This window comes from Melospiza georgiana, chromosome 6 (assembly GCF_028018845.1).
Source record: "Melospiza georgiana isolate bMelGeo1 chromosome 6, bMelGeo1.pri, whole genome shotgun sequence".
In the NCBI taxonomy this organism is placed as follows: domain Eukaryota; kingdom Metazoa; phylum Chordata; class Aves; order Passeriformes; family Passerellidae; genus Melospiza; species Melospiza georgiana.
Genome location: NC_080435.1, coordinates 2,437,158 through 2,459,316, shown reverse-complemented (window position 1 = coordinate 2,459,316; position 22,159 = coordinate 2,437,158). Strand labels below are relative to the sequence as shown.

The following is a 22,159-nucleotide window of genomic DNA, read 5'->3' as shown; positions in this document are numbered from 1 at the left end:
TCTTTTTCCTCACTCCTTTTACTCAAAAGAAAAGTTCTTCTGAAACTTACCTGTGCAGAACTGGAACCAGTATTTACTGCAGAGGTGTTAGAATGGGATGGTCAACAGCAAATCTTTTTTATTCACAATCTCTGCATCAAGATGTTCTCTAATTGCAATGTGGTGGCAGTGTCTTCCAATGGAAAATTGTGGAACAATAATTTCTCTTACATTAGGTTCTGGTTTAGTTGAGTCTGTTTTGCCCATGACAGTATCTGGTGAGTGATCTCTCCTGGACCTTAACTCACAAATTTTGGTACATTTTCTCCCCTATCCAGTTGCAGAGCAGAGTGTCAGAGCAGCTCTGGTGGGTGCCTAGCCAGGGTCAGCCTACTACATCTAGAATTGGGCTTTTTTCCTGTTGGAAATGCAGCGACTTAAAACCTTCAATTTCTAGTAACTATTCTTTGCATATGTTATTGGCAAGAATGACACTAAGCAGCAAAGTGGGCAGTACCCTCAAATGCAAAGTAGCACAGTGAAAATCTGTTGGAGGGAGGAGTCCATGCCAGGAAAGCCAGGCTTTCTGTCTCCATGACCATCAGATGCACAGGGCAAACACTCTTTGGAGGAAACGTATATGGGACAGTCCTTCCTAGAGGAAGCAATAACTGCCCTTAGCCTTCTCTTATATCAGCTCCATTCACAAAAGTAAGAGACCATTGGAAGAGGACGGGAAGGGCAGAGATGGAAAACAGAAGCTTGTAGACTTTTTCCACCCATACCTGTATTTGCAGTTTTTTTAGGAAAAGCTCGAATACCTCTTCCACAGTTAATTTATTTTATGCATTTCCACACAAAGTAGTCTAGTTCACAGAAAGCAAAAACATGCTGATAATTCCATTTCAACCTCAGAGATCCACTTAAGTAAAGGACATTGACAGAAATGAGAGAGACAGCTCATTGTCATGTTCCTCTTCATCACTGCATTTGGTTTTATGCTAAACTACAAGTGTAACAAAAAATACGTGGAAGAAAAAATACTCACCATTCCTCAGTCAGCTCTTGTTCTGAGCTTTTCTGTTATTGGGCTTTACCAGTAACCTGGATAAGCAGTACTTATTTTTTTTAAAGTTCGAGCAACTGATTTGAAAAAAAATCCTGAATACTTCTTAAATTACAAGGAGGAAGGTTTTGCCCTTTAAAGGCTCTTTGGATAAAAGTAAATAGCTGATCTTCCCTTTTTATGTTAGAATAGGTCGCTCTGCTTTTGCAAGACTCCAGGAGCCACAGCTATGGCTTGCTATTTATTTAGGATGGCACTTTACACTGAAACGAAGCAGTCAACAGAACGTAATTAGCATGACGGGCTTTAAAGATTGAGAAACCAACCCCAAACTGCTGAAGACACTCATAGAAGGGTGAATAATTCTCAAGTTATACAAAACAGGAAGAGACCTGGTTTTTAAAAAAGACCAGTGCAGTAATAAGTTTCTTATTGCTCTCATGAATGCTTCTGCACCAAGTAATTACAGAATTGCTTTTCAGATTTAAAGCAGCAACCTAGAAGCCAACAATGGGGGAAAATTAGAAGTGGATCTGAGCCACAGCACTTGATCCAAATCATTACTTGAAATTTGGCAGAACACAGGTTGTTTCAGGTTCAGGGGGATTCTTTCACATTCATGTATGTGCAAGGAACACAGCAGCAATTACAATTTGTCAAATACATTTTTCTTAAAGAGAATTCTGCAGCAGCTTTTGTATGAAGTTAGCCATTAAGCTACTGGAGAGTATTAAACAAACCCTTCAGTTAAAAGCTATTGTTTAAGATAATCTCAGTAAAATGGCTGAATGGATTACACAATCATTTCCTTACTGGATTACTAAAGCCAAATTGTCACTAAGTCCACATTGTAGCAGCACCCAGCACAGTATTAAGGGCTTTGCAAATAGAGAGAAGTATAATTACTCCCCTGTTGTTCAAGGAAGTACAGTTCTTTCATCACACATACAAGAAAAAAATGCAATAGACAAGAGCCCTGTAATTACATTCACCATATTTCAAAAATCAAAAGCCAGAGATATTTCTGATTGTTTTTTAAAGGTCATGAAATAGTCACATAAAAGACAAAAATTGCACTTCATTAAAAACACCATGCTCACTTCCCAGCTGCCAGCTTCTTACTCTGAAACTACCAATTTTTTTTTCTTAAACTGGAGAATTTTCAGTAACTCTCAGTGTTCCAAATTAGCTTACATCAAGTTCCAATGCTGTTCCCTCTCGGCAGAAAAACCACCCTAATACTTGCCTGCTCTTATCTGATTTTTCCTCTTGCTCAATACTCCATTTGTCACACTGAACATTTGTTCCACTGGCCTGTTTGCTCCTCACAAACAAGGCATAAGTTCTATTTTACATAGCTGAAAGTTTTGAAAAAACATTGTGTATTCCTTAAATAAAAATTTCAACACAGAACAAACCCCCTCACTATTCCAGAGGCATAAGGTCTCCTGTGATACTATGTGAGAAGCACATAATGCTGTTACTTTGGGTACAAAGGCAATGAAGTATGTTCACTGGGTACAGTATCTTCCTTTCTTCAAAGAGCTGTTAAATTCCACACTTTCAAAACAGGCATGCCACTGCAATAGTTCCTTATGCACAGCATGTCACAGAGATTAAAGAGATCAAGTGTTACTTCCTAATCCCTCTAGATAGCAATGCTCCAGATCAGAACTCATGTAATTCAGAACCACATCCCTTGGTTGCAGAATATTTTCCGAGCCTTGAGGAGGAGTTCACTGCAAACTTCTCTTCCAAGTTTTACAACCCAGCATGAATACCCACTTTCTTTTTCCAAGACCACTGTCTACAGACAGTATCACTCACCAGAATACCTCCTCATGGGATATTTTAAAGCTATAAAACTCCTCCAGTAAGTGCCCTTTTCCTAGGGTACACTTGCAAAAGTTAAGCAGATTTTTCTTGCTCAATTGCTGTCAACTTTAGAATGGTATTTTTATCTTTCCACAGGACAAGAGTGAAACAGGCAGGTCTAAATAAGATTCCCTAAGGCATTTTCACATTAAGGTATCTCGGATACAAACCAGAATTCCACTTCCTCCACTACTGCCAGGAGCTCATAAGCAAGAACAGTTTTTATTGCGCTTGACTGACATTGACTTGAAACAGGGACAATTCCTGCACATCCTGATCTACTCTAGTGCTGGGCAAGAAGTCTTTATGCTCTCACTAGAAGACCTTTCCCCATGTCTTATCCTTGCAAAACATCCAGCAAGCATCCACATCTGCAATGACTGTAGCGTACACTGGGGTTGAGGGAGAAGGACGACACCTGTTAAAGTGACCATTTTACTCTGAGTGACAAGCACTAAGGCCATGAGCAACTTAGATTACATCAGGAGAAAAGCAAACTCCTTGACATAAAAAAGCATTATTACTATGGAAAAACGTGAAATAACTGCCTGCTGCTGTGAATCACCATTCTCAACTCAAGCTACCTAATGGAAGCTGTAGAAAGGAGAAAAGTTAGGAGATAAAAGTGATGTACTGAAGGTTGATGTTGCTGGGGAAGCACATAGGTCTTGGTCTGCTAATGTGATGATGCAGGTACTCAGATGACTTGCCCAGTGAGTATATTTTTCCTGGGTAGGAGATGTGATGTGGGAGGCTAATGCTATGTTCTGACTGGAATCCATGAGGCAATCTGTAAACATTACTTCCATTTTGAAGAGCACAGGTGTTTATGGAGTCAATCATCTAAGCTGTATACAAAGTCTAATCTTTTTTTAAAGTCTATAGCTTGAACATCAATGGTTTCCAGACTTGAGTCAGACTGATAGAATAAGCAGATGACAATTTTAAGTGCATAGCTCTGCTCTGGGAGGAGGCAGCCTTCTTCCAGTGTCAAGTGGCTCCTTCACTTACCATCATCTGGTTTTGGCTGAGTCATTAGAGAGCACAGCTGGAGCTAAATAGGCAACTTGGAGCACAGAGAGCCAGGACAATGAGTGAACTCTAAGCAGGTCCTGTTCGACACAGCAAAGTCCACCTTCAGCAAACCTGTCAAGTCTCCAGTGCTCCTGAGGGACTCAAGCCATCCATACTCATTCCTGCAGCTTTAAAACAGACAAACAAAGAGCTGCCAGGTCAATTAGGTTCCACGTATCCATGCAGTTCCTGAACCTTGAAGATGCAGTTTTGACTCTGACATTTTTATGTATTACCCCCAGATCCAGAGTATTTTAAAGTATTAAAAAAAAAAAAAGAAAAAAGACAACAAAACTTGTGTGCTGTGTTTGCACTGCATGGGGTCTTAGACAAAAATCATGCCCTTTCTAGTATTGCAGGGGAGGTGCAAATTGTTGCCTTAACCACAATCCTTCCCTACATTAAATGAAACAATTTCAGCAAGTCATAATTATTTTAATAGTCTATGCAACTTCTGTGTACAGACATATATTGCCAACATAAGTGCAGAAAGTTAGCATTCATGCAAAGAAAATCCTTTCAGTCTGGCCAATCAAGGTAAGTTTATGCAAGCAGCTGAAATAGAAACACACCAGTGCAGATAGACCTCCCTGCCAAGTTTTCACACTCCTGTCCATAGAATTATTTAAGTTGAAAAAGACCTCTAAGATCATCAAGTCCAGCCACTTCTATGCATGGAGATCCCACAGCTGTTACAAAAAAAAAAAAAAAAAAAAACACAGCTTTTTAAACCAAATCAGCAAAAGCCACATTCTCACTCTTATTTGCTTTAATTTTAAGAAACAGCAGCAATGTGCTGCCTTTGGATATAACAACCTCCAAACACTTGAACATGGACAACTGAAGCAAAATTTTGCTTAGAAAGGGGAAAATATGCCTAAGTGCCAAACATTCAAGGGCTCTGTGGGGCTTAATGGGCTCCTGAGTGCAAAGGTTGACTTGCACTGTCACTGCAGTAATTTTTCTCTTCCTACATCAACTATTCTGTATGCCATATGGATGTGGGCAGCCTTTACTTCAGCACTGCATTCCAGATATCAACCAGATAGGATAAGGAGCCTTTCCCTGTGCCTTCTGGAAGGCATTAGTTCCCCCCACTTCCTTCTCACATCTCCCTTGCAGGTGCATCAACATGAAAAAAGCCACTGAAGCCCCAAGGACTTTGTGGTCCAATGTACTCAGTGTTTGTTTGGCAGCACAATTCTTCGCCCTGCAAGAAAGCCTATCCCATGCACAGACAGCTGGAAGTAACTCTGACCCCTGTGACACAATTCAAAGCCTCCTCTGTTTGGCTTTTTGATTCCTGATTGACACACTCACTGCCAGGCGGAGATAAATGCTGCTGGGAGGACAATGTTGATCTGCTCGACTATTCTTGTGAAGGACTTTTTCAGAATAATAAACAAAAAACACTGGTGTGCTTAAGTGTCTGAATAGAACTGGAGGTAGACAGAGAGGGGAGCGGAGTGCTTTACAGAAGCTGGCAAGTCGACTGAAGAGTTAATTGTCTGGGTGTACAATGAGTTTATTCTGACCACAAACAAAGAGCTCCCTCTTCCTGGGTCTGGTCCTTCAAAAGCAAACGTGTCAAAAGCAGTCTGGAGCAGCACTCATTAATAGCAATGCTCTAGTCTCTGGGGTTCAGTGGCCTTAAAACTATTGAGTCTTGAGATTCAGACAGAATCTCTCTAAAATCCAAAGTCCTTATTTACTGTCTAAGTTCTAAAGGCAGTTCTACAGTAATTAGCCAAAAGAAACCTCCCCTCTAACCTCTCATTCTTTACAGCCTTTAAACAGCATCTTTTGAAAAATTAAGGTATTACCCTTCAAACATAATGCTGTAGACACCTTCCCCAACATGAGATCCAGTTTTATATTATTTCAATTATTTGTCACGTAAAAGTGACCCTTAATGTCTCATACTTGGAAAGATACAAAATCCCAGCCCACATTTGAACCTGCATTTCAGAACTTGCACTATAATAGGTCAAACCAATGCAATGTCCAAAACCACCCTCTGCCTCTGGCAAAGTTCAGATCCAGATTCAGATTTGAACTTTGCAGGTTGAACCAAGCCCTTAAGGTAATTACCACTTAAAACACCCGACTCCCTTCTGTGAGCTGTGCAAACCTTTCTGGGGAGAAAAACATCTTCCTAGTGCTGCAGCATGGAAGACAAGGCAGTTGAAGATTGAGCCATTACACTTCACCATTTTGATGGCAAAACTCCTAGGGATTTTGGTGTCAATGCAGAGACACTACATGTTATTTGAACCAGCAAATAAAGATATAAAGATCAGAGAATTAAGCTGAGCTGTTAGTGAACTTTCTTGTCATGTACATTTGCTTCACTACTCGTGAAAAGTTGTTGTTTTAACACACTTACAGAAATGTAGCATTCCAAAGAACATTTTTCTCAAGTGTATGGGCATGCTTCCAAGCAGAAGACAAACTATCTGAAGATTATTGAAGCCATTATTTAAGAGCATTCACCTAATTCAAACTTGAGACTCACCCTCTGCTCTCCCCTTTCTCAAGCTAAAATCCCCAATATAGTGCAATCAACTAATTTAGGAGGACAGGAGGGAGCCAAAAGTTTGTGTGATCTCTCTTTTGTTCTACTGAGTAATAAGTGAGGGATTCAAAACCTCAAAACCTTTGAAATAAGATTTCTTGGCTAGCCACCAGTTTCTCTCCAAATTGTAAACAGTAAACCACAGTCTTAACCAATTTTGCAGGCTTGGACTTTTGGACAAGAAGCAGCAGTACCCCACAGGTAGTCTGAGTACAGATGTAACTCAGAATAAGGAACCTGTACATAGTTCTGTTATTTAGAGCCAGAACTCTCAGTTTGTTTCTGGGCCAAACTCCAACACAGAGATGATCTTCTCTATAAAAGCAATTTACACATAAGATATGGGATAAAGAAGCATATGATCAGATTTTAGTTTGGTTATCAGAGCATTTCTGAGGTCAAATGCAAGGAAGCTTAAATGGAGAAGACCTGTCACTGTGCATAGATTTACCTTACTGCAGTTTTCAGAATTCACAGCCAAACTCCTTCCCAAAAGGCAAAAGAGGTCTCTTCAAAAATTTGGAAGTAATAGGAAAAATAAATGCCCAAGGCCAGATTTGAACCTTATCTGTTAAAAAGGTAATAAAGGTCAGGTTACTTTTGAGACCATCTTCAGTTTAGATCTGCACAAAAAGCTTTCTTTTTGACCAATGTGGAATCAGTGTCAAGCTGTGAAGACATTGTCCCCACTGTGCCCTCCCCCACTTTCAGAGGCTTATTATTCTCACTCTTCTGTAACAATCCCAGCAGCAGTTTTATTCCTTAAGCAAACAGAAATCATCCTGTGACTTAGAAATACATGCTCTTGTCATCAGCTCTGACCTACAGAACCAAGCCTCCAGTTATGTCACTGTCTCAAAGAGTGACAGGTAGGTTGCCAGTGATTTTAATTGTCTTGATTTAAGTAAAAAACCTTAAGTTCACTTCCAGAGTGGCTCAAATTGCCAGGAAAAGCAGAAAAAAAAAAAAAAAAAAAACAAAGAAAAAAAAAAGGACCTGCATATCCATTCAAAGGCTCTTGAGGGAGCTGCTAAGATACAAGTCATTTTCTTAATCTACCATTTCCACTCTATCAGATTCAAGCCCTTCTTCCTTTGAGCTTAGTCCCTCGCTTCCATCATAGTTAAAGTACTGCAATTCTTTGGAAGAAGGGACTATTTCCCTGGTATTGCTGCATTTTTCTACCCAACTGCCATTCTGGCTACTTTACTGAGTTAAAAACCAAAATGTTCTCTTTTTTTTTTCAATTACTGTATAAGCTATACAACACTTTTACCTTGAAAGATAACCATATTACCAATCCCATGATTTCAAAATTCATTCTTTTATTTTGTTCATATATCTTCTGAAATAAGCTATGCAGCAGCAGGGACAATAGTAAAATCTCTCCTTGGACTAGAGTCCATTAGCCCTACTGAACAGCTTACCTAGAAATGCTACATGTAAGTGCCACATATTGACTTGTATGTTTATTTCACAATAATAAAGAAAAATGAATAATTAAGGAGATTTCAGGACGTAGCATCTAGCAGCAGACAAGCTATGAGCCCATCCTCACCAGCAATCTAAGAATGTTTAAAACACTCTGGATTCAACTGCTTGTTGAGAAAGGAGGAGAACAAAGCTCAGAGTCCCAGCTCAGCTTCCAGGCTCTGCTTCCGTCATCTGGTAAATTTTCAGACAGGATCTCAGCCTGCCTGTCATTGCAGACTGATGTTTCACAGCTGCTAGCAATGTTCTGCACTGCTAAAGAAATGAATCTCGACCACCATGGAAAGTGGCTCTTCTCCTTATGAACCAGCAGCAATTTCAGTGTGTAAAAAATCAGCTAGGACAACACCTGGGAAGGCTATTGGAATGCCTTCAAAACTAGAAACCACATACAGCCTGCAGAAAGAGGCTCCCAATGGGAGCAAAGAATATTTTTCATTCAGCTGTGTACTTAAGCTGTCCTTCAAGAGTCTAATGCCGTCCCCTACTGAGACACATACCTGAGGGGAAATGGAGACACACCTAAAAGAATCAGGGGGAATAAATGGTTTCTTGGTATGGTCATAACACATACCACCAAAAACTACCTATTACCAAAAAACATGACTACTTAATACATTTGCTGAAGAATGATCACATTTTTACCAAGTGCCAATAGCAGCTGGCTGTAGGGATGGCAGGCAGTTTCAAAGCAGAGTCTCCAAAGCTCATTTTGACCAGGAGACACCTTCATGAGTCAAATGGCACAGAAAAGCTTTGTGTGGTAAATACAACCCAGCAATTACACAGCTGTAAATCCAGCACTTCCTTTTTTTTTTTTTTTTTTTTTTTTTTTCCTACAGAAAAGGATCAAGGTAATGAAGATGAGGGGAAGAACTGAAATAACCTTATTCTTCAGGAAGATTAACAATTGAAGGGAAATAAGCTGTAATAAACACTGAATAAAGAAGAATTAGGCTCTATATCTGTGTCATAAAAACGGCATCCAAATGCATATCAATATAGGCTACAACAAAACTACTTGGAAAAGCTATTGCCAATCCATAGAAGGGATGCTAGGCCGTCTTGCTCCAAGAAGGAGTACTGTCTGTATTAATGAACTGAGAAGAGGGAGGTGAGTTAGAGCAGGCAACGTAATACATGGCTGCTCCACAGTCCTGGCACTAAGCTTCACAGGGAAACTGGAGAGAATAGGCAAAACACAGAGAAACAGACTACCAATATTATACAGGCTGCATAAATCACAGTCAGCAAGAGCTGGACTACTTTGGAGTGTTTGTTGGTGGCTTTTTTTTTTAATCCAAAGCAGAAACACCTCTAAAGTGCCAGCATTACTTACACTGTAGAGTGAGTGATGAGATCAAGAAATCAGCAATAGCTAGCACTGAGAATGTTTACAACTAGATTGAAGGACAGGAAGTAGAGGAAGAGATGCTCAACATTTTTATAGCTTCGTACTTGGTAGAAGAACTCTTTTATATCTCACCCTGTAAACACTAGAAGTATTATAGATACTGCAGAATTTTAAGCTGCAGTATCTTAATTTTGAACCATCTTCCATTTGGCTCACTGCCTTGAGTGCCATTTGAAATAAAACAGTGAGCAAAAAAAGTTTCCACACAAAGAAATATTTTGCTTAAGGCACCATATCTCATAGCAAGATTTTTAGCACTTGACATTGCCCCAAACTTTGAGCAAAGTTTGCAAAAAGCTCTATAGCACTGTCAACAGCTGCCTGATCACTGCTGGCAAAAGCAACAACCACCTTATGATTGTTTAGTTTAGCCTCTCTGGTTTTATTCTACCTACAATATATCATTTTTTTTTCCTTTTTTTCCAGGAGCCACTGCTCTGATGTGAAGTATTCTCTGTTTCCATACAGCCCAACAGACACTCCCCTCCTCAGCTACCTCCCCTGAAAGGCTGCTCAAAATCCACAATCAACTTCCACCCTTTCATTTCTAGGCTGTGCACGAGCCCAGATAGCTGCAGCTGTGGAAAAGGGAGCACATCTGAAATGCCTAAAGGAACCGTGATTCTGATCAAGTCAAAAAAGTTAACAATTGTTATGCAAGCTTTATATACTAAAAACAAGATCCCTAGCTTTGGAAACATTTCTGAAGCTACCTGGTAATATACAGTGAGCTGGGCAAGGGGCACAGAATGGTGTGGTTGCAGTACCACTCTTTCTTCTTTCTCTCCCCACTATCACTCACATTCCCCTTTACTGCTCTCCTTCTAGCTCTGGTCTCTTCAAGGTAAAGACTCTATAAATTCTCCCACATCTTCAAGGCCTGTAAGTGGGGGGTTGGAGACAGCAGCAGCAAATTTGCCAGATCAATGGCCATTTGAAATTCAGACATATGGCTGAAGCCCTACAGCTGCATGTGTTAATTACCACACGTGCCCCCTGTAAAGCAGTCTGTTAAACACAAAAAGAAAACAGAAGAGAAAAAAAGCCTTTCCAAGGGATTAAGTAAATAGTCTAAATTTTTGACCCTGCTCCCCCAGACACATGCCTGTGTATAAGCTGCCTTCCTTTCTCCCAACACCTGCATGCTGAGGAAGCACAAGACCCCTGCCACCTCTAGCCATGTGCAGCCAGCCTATCTCACAGTGTGCTTTCCCCCTTCCAGCTCCTCATTTCCAGCCTCTTCTCTCGCCAGCCCCTCTCCCTTTCTCCTTTAGAGGACTCATTCCTGGCTGACAACCAGACTAGCCTTGGGCTTACAATACGCCTTTTCATTTCCTTGCAGGCAAAGAGAATGGATACCTCACTGTTATATCTGTATTGCATGTGTGAAAATGAAGAAAAAGGAGGGGAGGGGGAATATATGTTTTTCCACTGCTCGTTTCCACAGGTTTTTTTTCCTCCCTGGATCATTAAAGAGGAGTGTCAGAGCTTTAGTGAGTGAGCACAGTTTTGTTCTCTAACTACATAGCCCCAGTTTTTTCACCCCAGAATCTGAGTATTGTCTAAAGGAGGTTTTCTATTTGATTATGACACCAAAGGAACAGTTCTTCTCTGTGAGGGAAGGAATGGAGAACAGAGGGAATCAGATACAGTAACAATACTGCTGGAAGGACCTCCAAAGGAGGTTCCTGCTTCAGAAGGAAATGTGTATGTACAGAATAAAGCATCTCGGTGTACACAGGGTATAAGTGACAACACCTTCTCAACACTGAAATATTTTTATTTTAAAGGTGAAGGTCAATCCTCAAGTTACAGACTGCCAGACATCTACAGATGCATTGTTCAAAATGAACCAGAGACAGCTGATTTTAAGAATCATCTAATTTAATGGCATATTTGTGAGAAGCTGAACAGTTCAGATGAAACCTGTCAAGTCCTTACACAAATTGCTTTGCTGCAGCACCCGAAGGTCCCATCAGAAACTTGAGCACTGAGCTGAGCACAGGAACATGTAATAAAAGACACGGACACTGCCTAGAAAAATTCAGTCTGTGGGGAAGACTTCTCCCATCCTTAGCCTTTATCAAAGCATTTTGCAGTACAGCTCCCTTACAGTCAGCATAGAAGAAAAGTCCAGATGAGCACACAGAGGAAAGCTATTATTCCAGATAGATCTGTTGTAAAGAAGCTTTAATTTCCCTAGGTGCCATCCCAGGAACTTGAACAAACATTGGGGTTGTCTCTCCAGCTTCTCCCTACCTTATTTAGGGGCACACATGGTCTGCATGCATTCAAGATTACCCATCACAATTTCATAGTTTATTTCTCTTATAGAGAAACTTTGACAGAGCTCAGGGGGCAAAGGAGTTGAAAGAAAAGTATTTCCAGCCCCTTGACCAAACACCTGCACCACGACAAAACACATTTCCTGGTGCATTACTCTGATTTGAAAGAAAACAACACTAACATTCAGATGTCTAGACTGTATAAAGCATGAGAAGAATAATGTCAACTCTTTAAAAAGAGAAAAGGTTTTGAGCCTACATAAAGTATTTTAGCAACAAATTTAAACCAACTGACAGATGCCAAATTTATTCCATTTCTCTGCAAGCTGCAATGATCAGACACCAGAAATCCATGTATAGCACATAAACAGTTAATAATACCTTAACAGATGTTGTTTAATCAATTGCTAGTCTACTTGTTAGATCTACTCACCAGGCTGCTCAATACTATGACTTAATAATTTAAAAACATTTACAGCTGTTCTTAAGACATTACAGACAGGACTTGTCTGTAGATTGCTATAATAACACTTGTAAACTACAATTTTATTAAGTCATATTATATAGACTAAGCTACTGATTGGAACTGCTACTTTTTAGATGAAAGCAGAATTCTTGCATTGTATCAAACAAAATACACTTTAAAACAGAATTTGCCTTCTTTTATACTTGCCAATGAAACTTTCTTCAGTCTCAAATTTGATACATATGTTCTGAGGCCCACAAAAAATGTCTTGATGAAAATAAACAATTTCAGACAAGGCAGCAATGTGGGGAACCGAAAGAATTGTTTTCAGTTCTACTGTTTATGTAACAAATTTGAAGTTTTACTTCTAGACTTTAGTATTTCAAAAATCTGTTTGCTTCATGTGATATATCTAAGTGCTTTTTAGAACATTGCTCTGCTCTGGAAAAGTTATCCAATATACACAGTATTGTAAAATTACATTCCTCTGTTCTCAAAAAATTGATCACAATGCCCATTTAAAGGCTGGGTTCTTGCTATCTAATAAAATCTGTTATGTTGGCAAACTATACCATACCTGTGAAATTGACTTGCTTTCTACAGTTACCTTTAACTGGAACTTAATAAATAATTTTGTAGATGATCCACGGTATAGAGACAGCAATAGGAACCAGGGAGAATTCTGACTATTTACAAGCTGGCAAACCTGCTGATTAAGTTAAGAGCATTTTTTACAGAACTATTCTTATAATAGGGAAGCAAACTTCAATTCCATTGCTAAGCTTGCTTGGAAATACAAATATGAGCTAAGCAAAATCTTATGTGCTACAAATTCCATCTACAGTAATTTTGCTCACAGCTCACTTGAGCTATTTCAGGACTGCTTTTTTTTTTACACTAACCCCATAACTCCTCAGTCAACTGAGCTTTTATCCTAGTTTCACAAAAAGCAGCACATATTCATGCTTCTCCCATAGATTCTTTCCTAACTCCCTGATTTTAACAGGGTAGACTGAGAAACTGTCACCATCAATGTGTGGTAGAACAAATCAAGCTTTTGCTCATCTGAAGGACTTGCAGTACTCTTGTAGCACACACATATAGCAAATTGGTTGCTTTCAAGAAGCAGACTTAATACATATGTATAGTACAGTCTGACTTTCCACTGAGCTACACTACACACCCAGCTATATTGACAAGCATCAAATTGTTTGTGCACATTTTCACCACATGTGTATCTTTTACCTATAAAATACCTGAAAAACACATCAGTCCTGGTCTAGGAACATTACACAATGAAGTTAAACAGTTCAGAAAATGATAATTGCATGAAATTCTCCATCTGGATTTCTAAATTAGTATATATTTTTTATTTAAATATGTGCATTAAACATAAGGGATCCAGATAAATTGTTTCGGTAGCTCTGCAGGCTTGTTACTTGCTAATGTTCTGCAAGAAATGAAACAAGATGGTGTTCACCAACTAGAACCACCACTTGACTTCATATTGCCTCGATAAACTTGTATTTACTACATCTTACTAATGAAAGCCACACAATATTCTTCTGCTGTATTCTCCACTAACTGCTAAGGACACCAAAGCATTTTCTGTGTTCATGAGGCTGGAGACGCAGTTGAAGCTCAATTTGTGTAACAGCACAGTTGTGTTTCAATACATAGCACTGGGTTGAATCCAGAAAGATCTGGAGAAGGTGAAGACCAAAGACTCAGTCTGATGTTTTAGTCACATTTCATTTTGAGGGTTTATGTCAAGGTATTGTCTGTCTTCTGTGAGCCATTCAAGCCCCTGTGGAGGCCATGTGCTCTTCTCCCTCCAAGCTGAGGGCAGGTGAATTAGGGCCAGCTGCACCTGACTTCTTTCCACCAGCAGACAAAGCTTCCAGGACCCCAGCTACAAGCAGCTCCATTTATTTTCATCAGCACAAGCCTCCTTTGCTTGGGTTTGCCTGAGGAGAGTGTTCGCCCTTTACCGCTCAGCCTAATTACTGACTCACACTAATGGCTCATTACTGATTCAAATTGCTCAGTCTCTTGGCTGCACAACTGGGCCATTAGCATTTTCTAGAGGTAAGACTCTTGGAAAAAAGCACGAAAAAAGCCACAGAATGGGCCAACTTGCCCACAATCGCAGCCCAGGATTTTCCTGCCAACAAAGCCTGCCTTTAAACTAATTTCTGACAGTTAAACACACAAAAAGGAACCCAATTCTACATGTTTAATTGGCAGGAATTTCAAGTTGCTCATCTTAGGTTTCTCAGCAGGAATTTCAAGTTGCTCATCTTAAGTTTCTCAAACCGTTTCAGTGTTTTCTTGTACGCTGCAAAACTCACTGAGAAAAAAACTTTTTGCAGCTCCATACAAGAGTCATGTCTACACATAAGATAGTAAGTGTACAACAAGCTCAGCCTGGGCTTTGCTTTCTGCAGGTCCATCAGAGCTTACATCTCACCAACAACTGTTCAGGCAATTGCAGATGCTATTGTCAGCTTTTGCAATAGGGAAACGAGACAAGTCAAAACAGGCCTGGAACGTTTTGCACTGCAAAAGACTTTATAAAAGAAAAAGGGAGTTCATACTACTCAAGACTCTTCATGACTGACACTGAAAGGTACTCCTGCCCAAATTTACCCTGCAGTTGCATCACCTTTAAATCCCAGATTACTGGGATCCATCCTTTCCCACTTCCTTCATTTAGTTGGTTTGAAAATGGTATCATACAGTGTCCAGAACTGTAAGCTACCATTTATGAACCAGTATCCCCACCTTCAATACATTTCCTCTTCACTCACTTTTAATTCACTGTTTCCAGTTTTAGGAAGAAAGACCAGGTGAATTTACAGAGATAAGCAGTTACATGGATGTTTTTTACATCCCTCTGATTGCTAACCAGACTACTTTTAAAACCTTCTTGGTGACTGTAAAGGCACTACTCCTGATTGCAATATGCTGAATCCGAGCTAAAGCCCCAACTCTTTCCAGATAAATAAAAGAAAACTTTATTTTGTTCCATGTTTACTTCTTTTGTCTCAAAGTATGGCACAATGTCCCTGTGGCTGGAAAGGAATGCTCTGCATTCTTTAGGCAGGAAGAAATCCAGTAAGGTTGGCTCCAAGGATGCATTTCACTGCTTTTTAAAACATTAACAACATCCTAGAGGGAGAGACTGGGGAGATCCAGACCTCTAGAGGACAGCATGCATTTTCCCAGTGTCTCAGGACCATCAAACTAAGCAGCAACTGGAGCAAATTAATGCAAGAAGTTCCTTATGGGAAAGGACAGTACAAAGAGCAAAAGCAGGTTCTGGATATCCTAATCTCACTGAAGAGCAATTACATTTCTTGGGAACTTGTTCTTTCCTTATGGGAAAAATTCAGCACTAAAAGGACATGGGTAAGTGTCTGAGCCGCAAAGTCACACAGCAAGCATGCCCTGGAGGGCCTGGGTTTCCATTCCACCTCATGCAAACATACCTCCATCTCCCCAGGCCCACGTCTGCTCTGCCTTCCAGCAACTGAACACTTCTCAGAACAAATCAATATGGCCTATTTTAAAGTTTTAGGTTTGGTGCCAATTTAATTTGATTTAAATTACCTTATGGGGCAAATTGTGTGACTAACTGGCATTGCATCACACAGCAATAGCAGCAATGTAAATATGGATAACCAGAGCACGGAATTTTGAAAGAAGAAGTATCTCTTGCCAGCATGCTTGCTTGTTTTCTGCAGAAAGCTCCACAGAACCACTTTCTGGAACTACATGCCAAGTCACATGAACATGAAGCCATTTTGTTTTCTTCTCATCAGTAATGAGAGAGCCTGTGAGTGGAATCATGTGTTACCTCGTATCTTCTGGTACTCGAACATACCTACTGAGGCCCAGAAATTGGAGCTTAACAGGAAGGAAAAGAGGGGAAAAGATCTGGAGAAAGATTTATTACCAGTAACCAGCCTTTTTCTCCTTCCAACATTAATTTGCTTCTTCTAAAGGCGAGCTAGTATGCTAGTAAAGTCTTCATTTATTACCCAGCAGCATAAGCCTACCCATCCACACTGTTTCTAAGGCAGAGCAGCCTCCACCCTTTTGCCCTGAAGACTTGAAAGGCACAAAGTTTATTAGCTCATATTTTACATTCCTGTATGAATGAGAAAAAAGAAATCACTTTTGAAAGTCTTAGCTATTCTTTGTCTTCCTCAGAGTACCTATTCTGAGCCATATATGCTCTTTGACTACAAGATCCTCACTCAGGGATGGAGAGAGGGAGGAGTCTGCTGTGCAATGGGAAAATTCCAAAAGCTCCCAAATCAGATGGCAGTTGCCCAAAGAGGTATCAGAAGTTTCCAGGCTGTGCCTCTACAATAGAAGAGTCATCACTGACCCAGTTCCTGCTGGACCTCTCTTCCTCCTGCCCTTTTTGTCACCTTTCAAAGGGCAATCTTTGTATCAAGTGTCTGAACACTCAGCTAGAATAAATGGTTATGTTCATGCTGGCTTGCCATCAGAGAAGCCAGACCTGCAGCAACCACCTTGCTTCAAGAAAGCCAGGCTGTTCTTGATTCCAGCTTCCTTCCAAAAGGACTCGATACTGGAACTTTGAATCAAGGTAACTTAAGGCAAGGAAAAAAAACTGATAAGAAGGACGAATTCATTTTTAGATTAGTCATTTTCACCACAAGATGAAAAAGTAATGCTATGTCCATCAAACTTTAAACCAAATTATTACAGCTTCTAACAGCCCTCTTGATTTTAAAAGGCCCATTAAATAGCTTTTCATAAGTATTTTTCTAACATGATGGAATAGGGCCAGACTTGCTTATGTGTGGGTTTCTAGCAGATATGAACAGATTCAGAACTGCAGGAGACAGAAAGTTTACAAGACTGCTTGAAGCATTCTGGCCCAAAGGGAAACGTTTCCCCTTTGACAGCTACTGCACGTTTCTGCAGCCACATGACCAAGCATACCATCATTGAAACAGGATGCCACAGGCAGCACCAAGGAGAATCAATTTATATTACAAATTTTAAATTAGTTCATACCATTTACAGTTTTCTTTTTGCTTGTTCCAACCCTTGAGTTAATAAAGGGAGTGTGGAAGAAAAAACAAGTTCAGATGTTTTCCCATTTTGCTCCTGTTTCTCATGAAATCCAATGTCAGCTGCTTTCAATTCTAGACCAGGACTACCCAGGTAAAAAGTCTACAAATAACTCCAAAATAATGCAGATTTCAAGAGCTATTTGATTTGCTTGTACTTCAGGCTAGACTGGCAATGATTGCATTAACAGAATTATAACCATGTGTTCAGGTGCCAATTACACATTAATGCATAATTACACGTTTAAAGAGACATATCCTTACCGAAAATAAGAAACAGGCTTCAGTATTCAGTCTCAGCTAAGTAGTTTGCCTTGCATATTTCTTCTCCTTACCTTAAGCTATTATATACAAGCAATAGGCTGCAGAGCAGATATGCTCAAAATACATCTCCACTCTGAACAGAATAATCAAATCCCCATTAAGTGCTTTCAGACCTGATTGACATTCCCAGCATGGAAGGTGTCCCTGTCAGTGTTTTCCTTCATTCTGAAGTGTCAGGAATAACTGGTTTAGAGAGTTAGCACTAAAAATCCTGCTTTGCTTATCAAAAGAGGAACTTGTCCCAGGACAGAGCATTCATCCTCATCAGCAGAAGTAAGGATGCATTCAGCACAGTTTTCCTGGAGTACAGACACAAACTCAAAACTTGACTCTCCACTGGGGCTAGAGGGGAAAAAGGCTGAAAATTAGGGTGTGAAAAAGGCCTAAAGACATATTTGAGTGCTCCTCAATGCATACCTCAGTGGTGAACCCTCCCAAAGCTATTGCAGCGAATGCAAACCAGAGGACACAGGGAAGAGCTCTGAATATTCACAGCAGAAGAACAATGACCCATCTAATGCTTTGCTCAGGAAGGGCAAGGACTGAAGATAGGAGTGTAAAGAAGAAAAATCAGTGCCTGCGAGGTGTCCAAGCACTGCTAAGGTTTAACCCAGCACTGCTCCAGCTGGCCAGAGGGTTTTATGCACTGTTAAAAAAACCCAACTTTCAATGCATACAAAGCCACAGCCATGACATTGGCACTCCTGTTTCCCAGAATACAGATCATACTGACAGCCTTCCTAATCTAGGGATTTTACTGAGCAATGCTCAATATGTGACTTCAAGGTGAGCAAGCAGAACTTATTCTGGACCAGCCATTCCTTCGGGAAGCTCAGCTTTCTTGCACTTTAACTCAACTGAGAAGCACAGAGCAGAGAACACCCTTTTCTACTCCACAGGGAGCAGAACAGTCATCTTACTCCTCCTCCTGAAGGGGAGCTCTAGTGGCACATCCACCCTTGTACCCTGGAGCTGGTTAGGAACCCATGTTCTGAGCTACCTTAAGGGACTTGGCTAGGCAGCTGCTGTTACAAAAGTTGGTGAAGCACAGGACTCCACTCACCTTTCCTTCCCGAATTACCCTGGCTTGATGGTTTATCAGTTACAGAACCTAGAGGGGAGAAAGAAAAAGAAGAAAAGACATCCATTTAGATGCTGTACGGTCACACAAAGTATATGATGTCTCAATAATACAGTCTATATCTCAACCCATAAAGCATCTATTTAACTTGTCAACAGTTCTATTTAAGACTCAGAGAGCCTGTGGCTTCAACCAAATTGAAAAGTATAAGGAAGTTTTATGCATTAAGACATTAAATTGGGATAAGGGTAAACAAGAAATCTTTAGTAGCTGGATCTAGTGATTTGAAAGACCTCAACAGAGCATCATGCTAGTAAGAAACCTGGAATAAATCCAAGGGCAAGAATGAAAGATCAGTAAGAGTCACTTTCATTTGCAAATGTCAGGAAGAACAAATCAAAAGCAGATGGGGAGAGTGTGCAGGGAATGCAAGCACAGTATTCCAGAGGAAAGGGATTAAGTGGGACAATTTTCAGAAAATGGATTTCAACCAACCCCAGAACATGCCCAGCTGTTTGAAATGGGACACTGAATAAGATCCAGCATGTACTTGAACAGAACACATCTCGGGTTGTTGACTTTAACTTGGATCTTTACATAGTATGTATGATTCTCTGCTTGGTACTGCACTCTACTTTAGTGCTTCATCACAGTTTTCTACTAAAACTTGACCAGGTAATAAAAGCTAGTCAAATAAATCCATTACCAATGTGTATAAAAATCTGAGAAGCATTTTTTTTTTAATAGCTTTATTCACAGGAAACCGATTCTTCTATGTACCATTACTGAACAATTCTAATGATTACTGAACATTCAGGAAACATGGATCAAAAGTCAGCTTTAAAGAAGGTATCTCTGACAGCCCCAAGAATCTGATCAAGACAACCTCTGAAGGTAAACTATTGCCTGGACACTTTCACTTGCAGATCAGTTCATCACAGATCTACTGCTGAATTACAAGTGGTAAGCACAAACTCTGTATTAGTCATCATATGTCTAACATCTGTGTCCTACAGTACAACATGACTTTCCTTTTCTGCAACATGATTTCATAAACAGCACAAGACTAACTGAATAGATTAGTAAAAGTCTAAAATATGCCCTACCAAAATGATATACTGTAAATGGTGTCATAAAGTCACATTCTAAAGGTTTAAGCCAAATTATTGTAGGATTGCACCTTAGACTAAAATAGGATATTAATTTTTTTTCTTTCCACATGCCTGTGATAAACCAAGCATCTCCTCAAGGTACATTGGGTCACAGCTCTCCCACTCAACTCAAACCCTTATGCAAGTCACTTATTACCACAAGTAATAAGTGCAAGTTTGCTTATTACCACAGAACACCCTACAGCCAAGAGGACACCGTATAAGCTGAGAAAAAATCAAAGCCCTAAAGGTTTGACTGCTGTCATGCTCCTATTTAAAGGGCAAACACTGCAAGGTGTCAGAGAACTGTACTAAAAACCCTTGAGGTGCAGACTGTAGAGCATGAAGACATGTGGCATCACTGAACATGTCAGAAACACACTCCTATGCTTACTGCCTTTTCCTTCTTTAATTTTTTGGGGAGGAGACAGGAAAGTGAGAAGGCAGCATAATTCCAGTGTTGCCCTTCAATTCTCCCCAGAGTACAGAACAACCCTGCCTGTGTTTACTGTGGTTGTCACAGCAGGACTGTTCACAACAGCTCACAAAACAAGACCACTATTGATCAGGGCCATATGAAAATCTGGAGCCCAATCTCATTCCACTCGAGCCATGGAGTACCAAATCCAATGGTGTGGAGAAGAATGAAAAACAACATTACTCTTTTTTAAAGAAACTTGTGGATTTGGTGTCAATAAACTGCTGAGCAACAAAGTAATGTCAGGCTGAGTGCCCAGAAACACATCACTTAATAAACATGAGTAACAGCCTGGGTCTGGACCTCCCTCTTGTGAGCTGTGGCACGAGCCCAGTGTTGTCCACCACGTGACACCAACACAGGGATCCTAAACTAAGCAATGTGGCCAAAAGACCCAAATTCATTATAACAGCAGGACCCCAGAAACTGACAGTTTTGCACAGAACCACCTTCATGAATTAACAGAAATCACTCTGTACAAAAAAATTACTCCACATTCCACAAAATACAGCCCAAGAACCATTTCATTACAATACAGCTCATGGAAAAAAGTTATCCCATCCGTTCAGCAAATCTTTGGTGTTGGTGTACACAGCAACACTGACTCTTGCCTTGGCTGCCACAGGTTGTCACCTTAGTGGTTTTTCTTACTGAGCCTTGCAGAAATGTCTGTATCCTAATTGCAGGGTGGACATGCCAGAGTCCAAAGTGCAGCATTAAGTGGGGTAAACTGGCCAAGTCACCTGAAAGATTGGGCTCTCAGAAGGATGCATTCACCCCAACCCTCTGGTTATCAAGTTAGCATTTGCTGAAGCCAGTCCCACAGTACCTGAACATACAGGAGTTTTGTTCTGTACAGAAGAGCCGCTAATAGGTTTGCCATCAGGTGTCACACACCAGCAGTATCCAGTGTAGGTATGGCACTGCACCTGTTTAATAAAACAAAGAGCAGGCATTTCATTTCTCGCTCTATCACCAACCACTTTATTATCATTCAGCATCTTATTGCAAGTCCCAACCCAGAGGTATCACAAACACATGCTTCAGAGCAAGGATGTCTTACAGAAGAGTACCTTTGATATGATTATCTTTTCTTCCCTCACCACCCCCCTACACCCCAAGAAAGGTGATTTCTCCTACTCCAACTCCTGCAGCTGAAACTCAGAAGGCAAAAGAAGTTACAAGTAATCATCTGAGAACACTTTAGTTGGGAGATGCAGCAGTTGTATCTCACCTCGTTCCACCCTCTGCTACATCCCACTTACTGTTTACTATTAAAAACCTGTCCCACTGCATCCCAACTGGGTTATGCAGAGGCCACCCTATCCCAAATTCCATAGCCACTGCTTGAGAGCACCATCTGTAGACATTTTAGAAGCATTTTGTTCAGTAATGGCTGGAAAAGGGCAATACCGACTTGCTTAACAAACGTTCTCCAGGCAGATTTAAGCTCTGTTGTGTTACTATGTCAAACTACACAGCAGGAGCAAGATCCAACATGCTAGCTCCTCATATATTGACATGGACTTAAGAACATTTGATGAATGTTCTAGTGAGTCAAAAGGTACACAGTATAAAATTCATCTTGATTGACTTTAAAGCTCTACTTCTGAACTGAACATCTAGAACTGCCCAGTTCCTTCCTTCACCACAGAAAGACACCAGAATTACGAATTCAGATACAGAACCTCTCAAATAAGGGTAAGTTCTAATCTTGCAGACTGATCTTAGTAACATCTATGGAGACATTAATTCAGCACCACTAAAATTTCATTCAGCCTAACAAATC

At 40.3% G+C, this 22,159-nt stretch overlaps 1 protein-coding gene across 5 annotated transcripts in view; it reads right to left on the bottom strand.

Annotated features, from left to right (window-relative positions):
• Nucleotides 1-22,159, bottom strand: part of SMOC1 (SPARC related modular calcium binding 1) — a 124,890-nt gene that overhangs the window by 47,363 nt on the left and 55,368 nt on the right. For all 5 annotated transcript variants that reach the window (XM_058025445.1, XM_058025446.1, XM_058025448.1 and 2 more), the window contains exons 4-5: nucleotides 21,200-21,299; nucleotides 18,724-18,771 (exon numbers count right to left, since the gene is read on the bottom strand). In XM_058025445.1, the coding sequence (XP_057881428.1) occupies nucleotides 18,724-18,771; nucleotides 21,200-21,299 (148 nt within the window). The remainder of the gene's footprint in view (nucleotides 1-18,723; nucleotides 18,772-21,199; nucleotides 21,300-22,159) is intronic.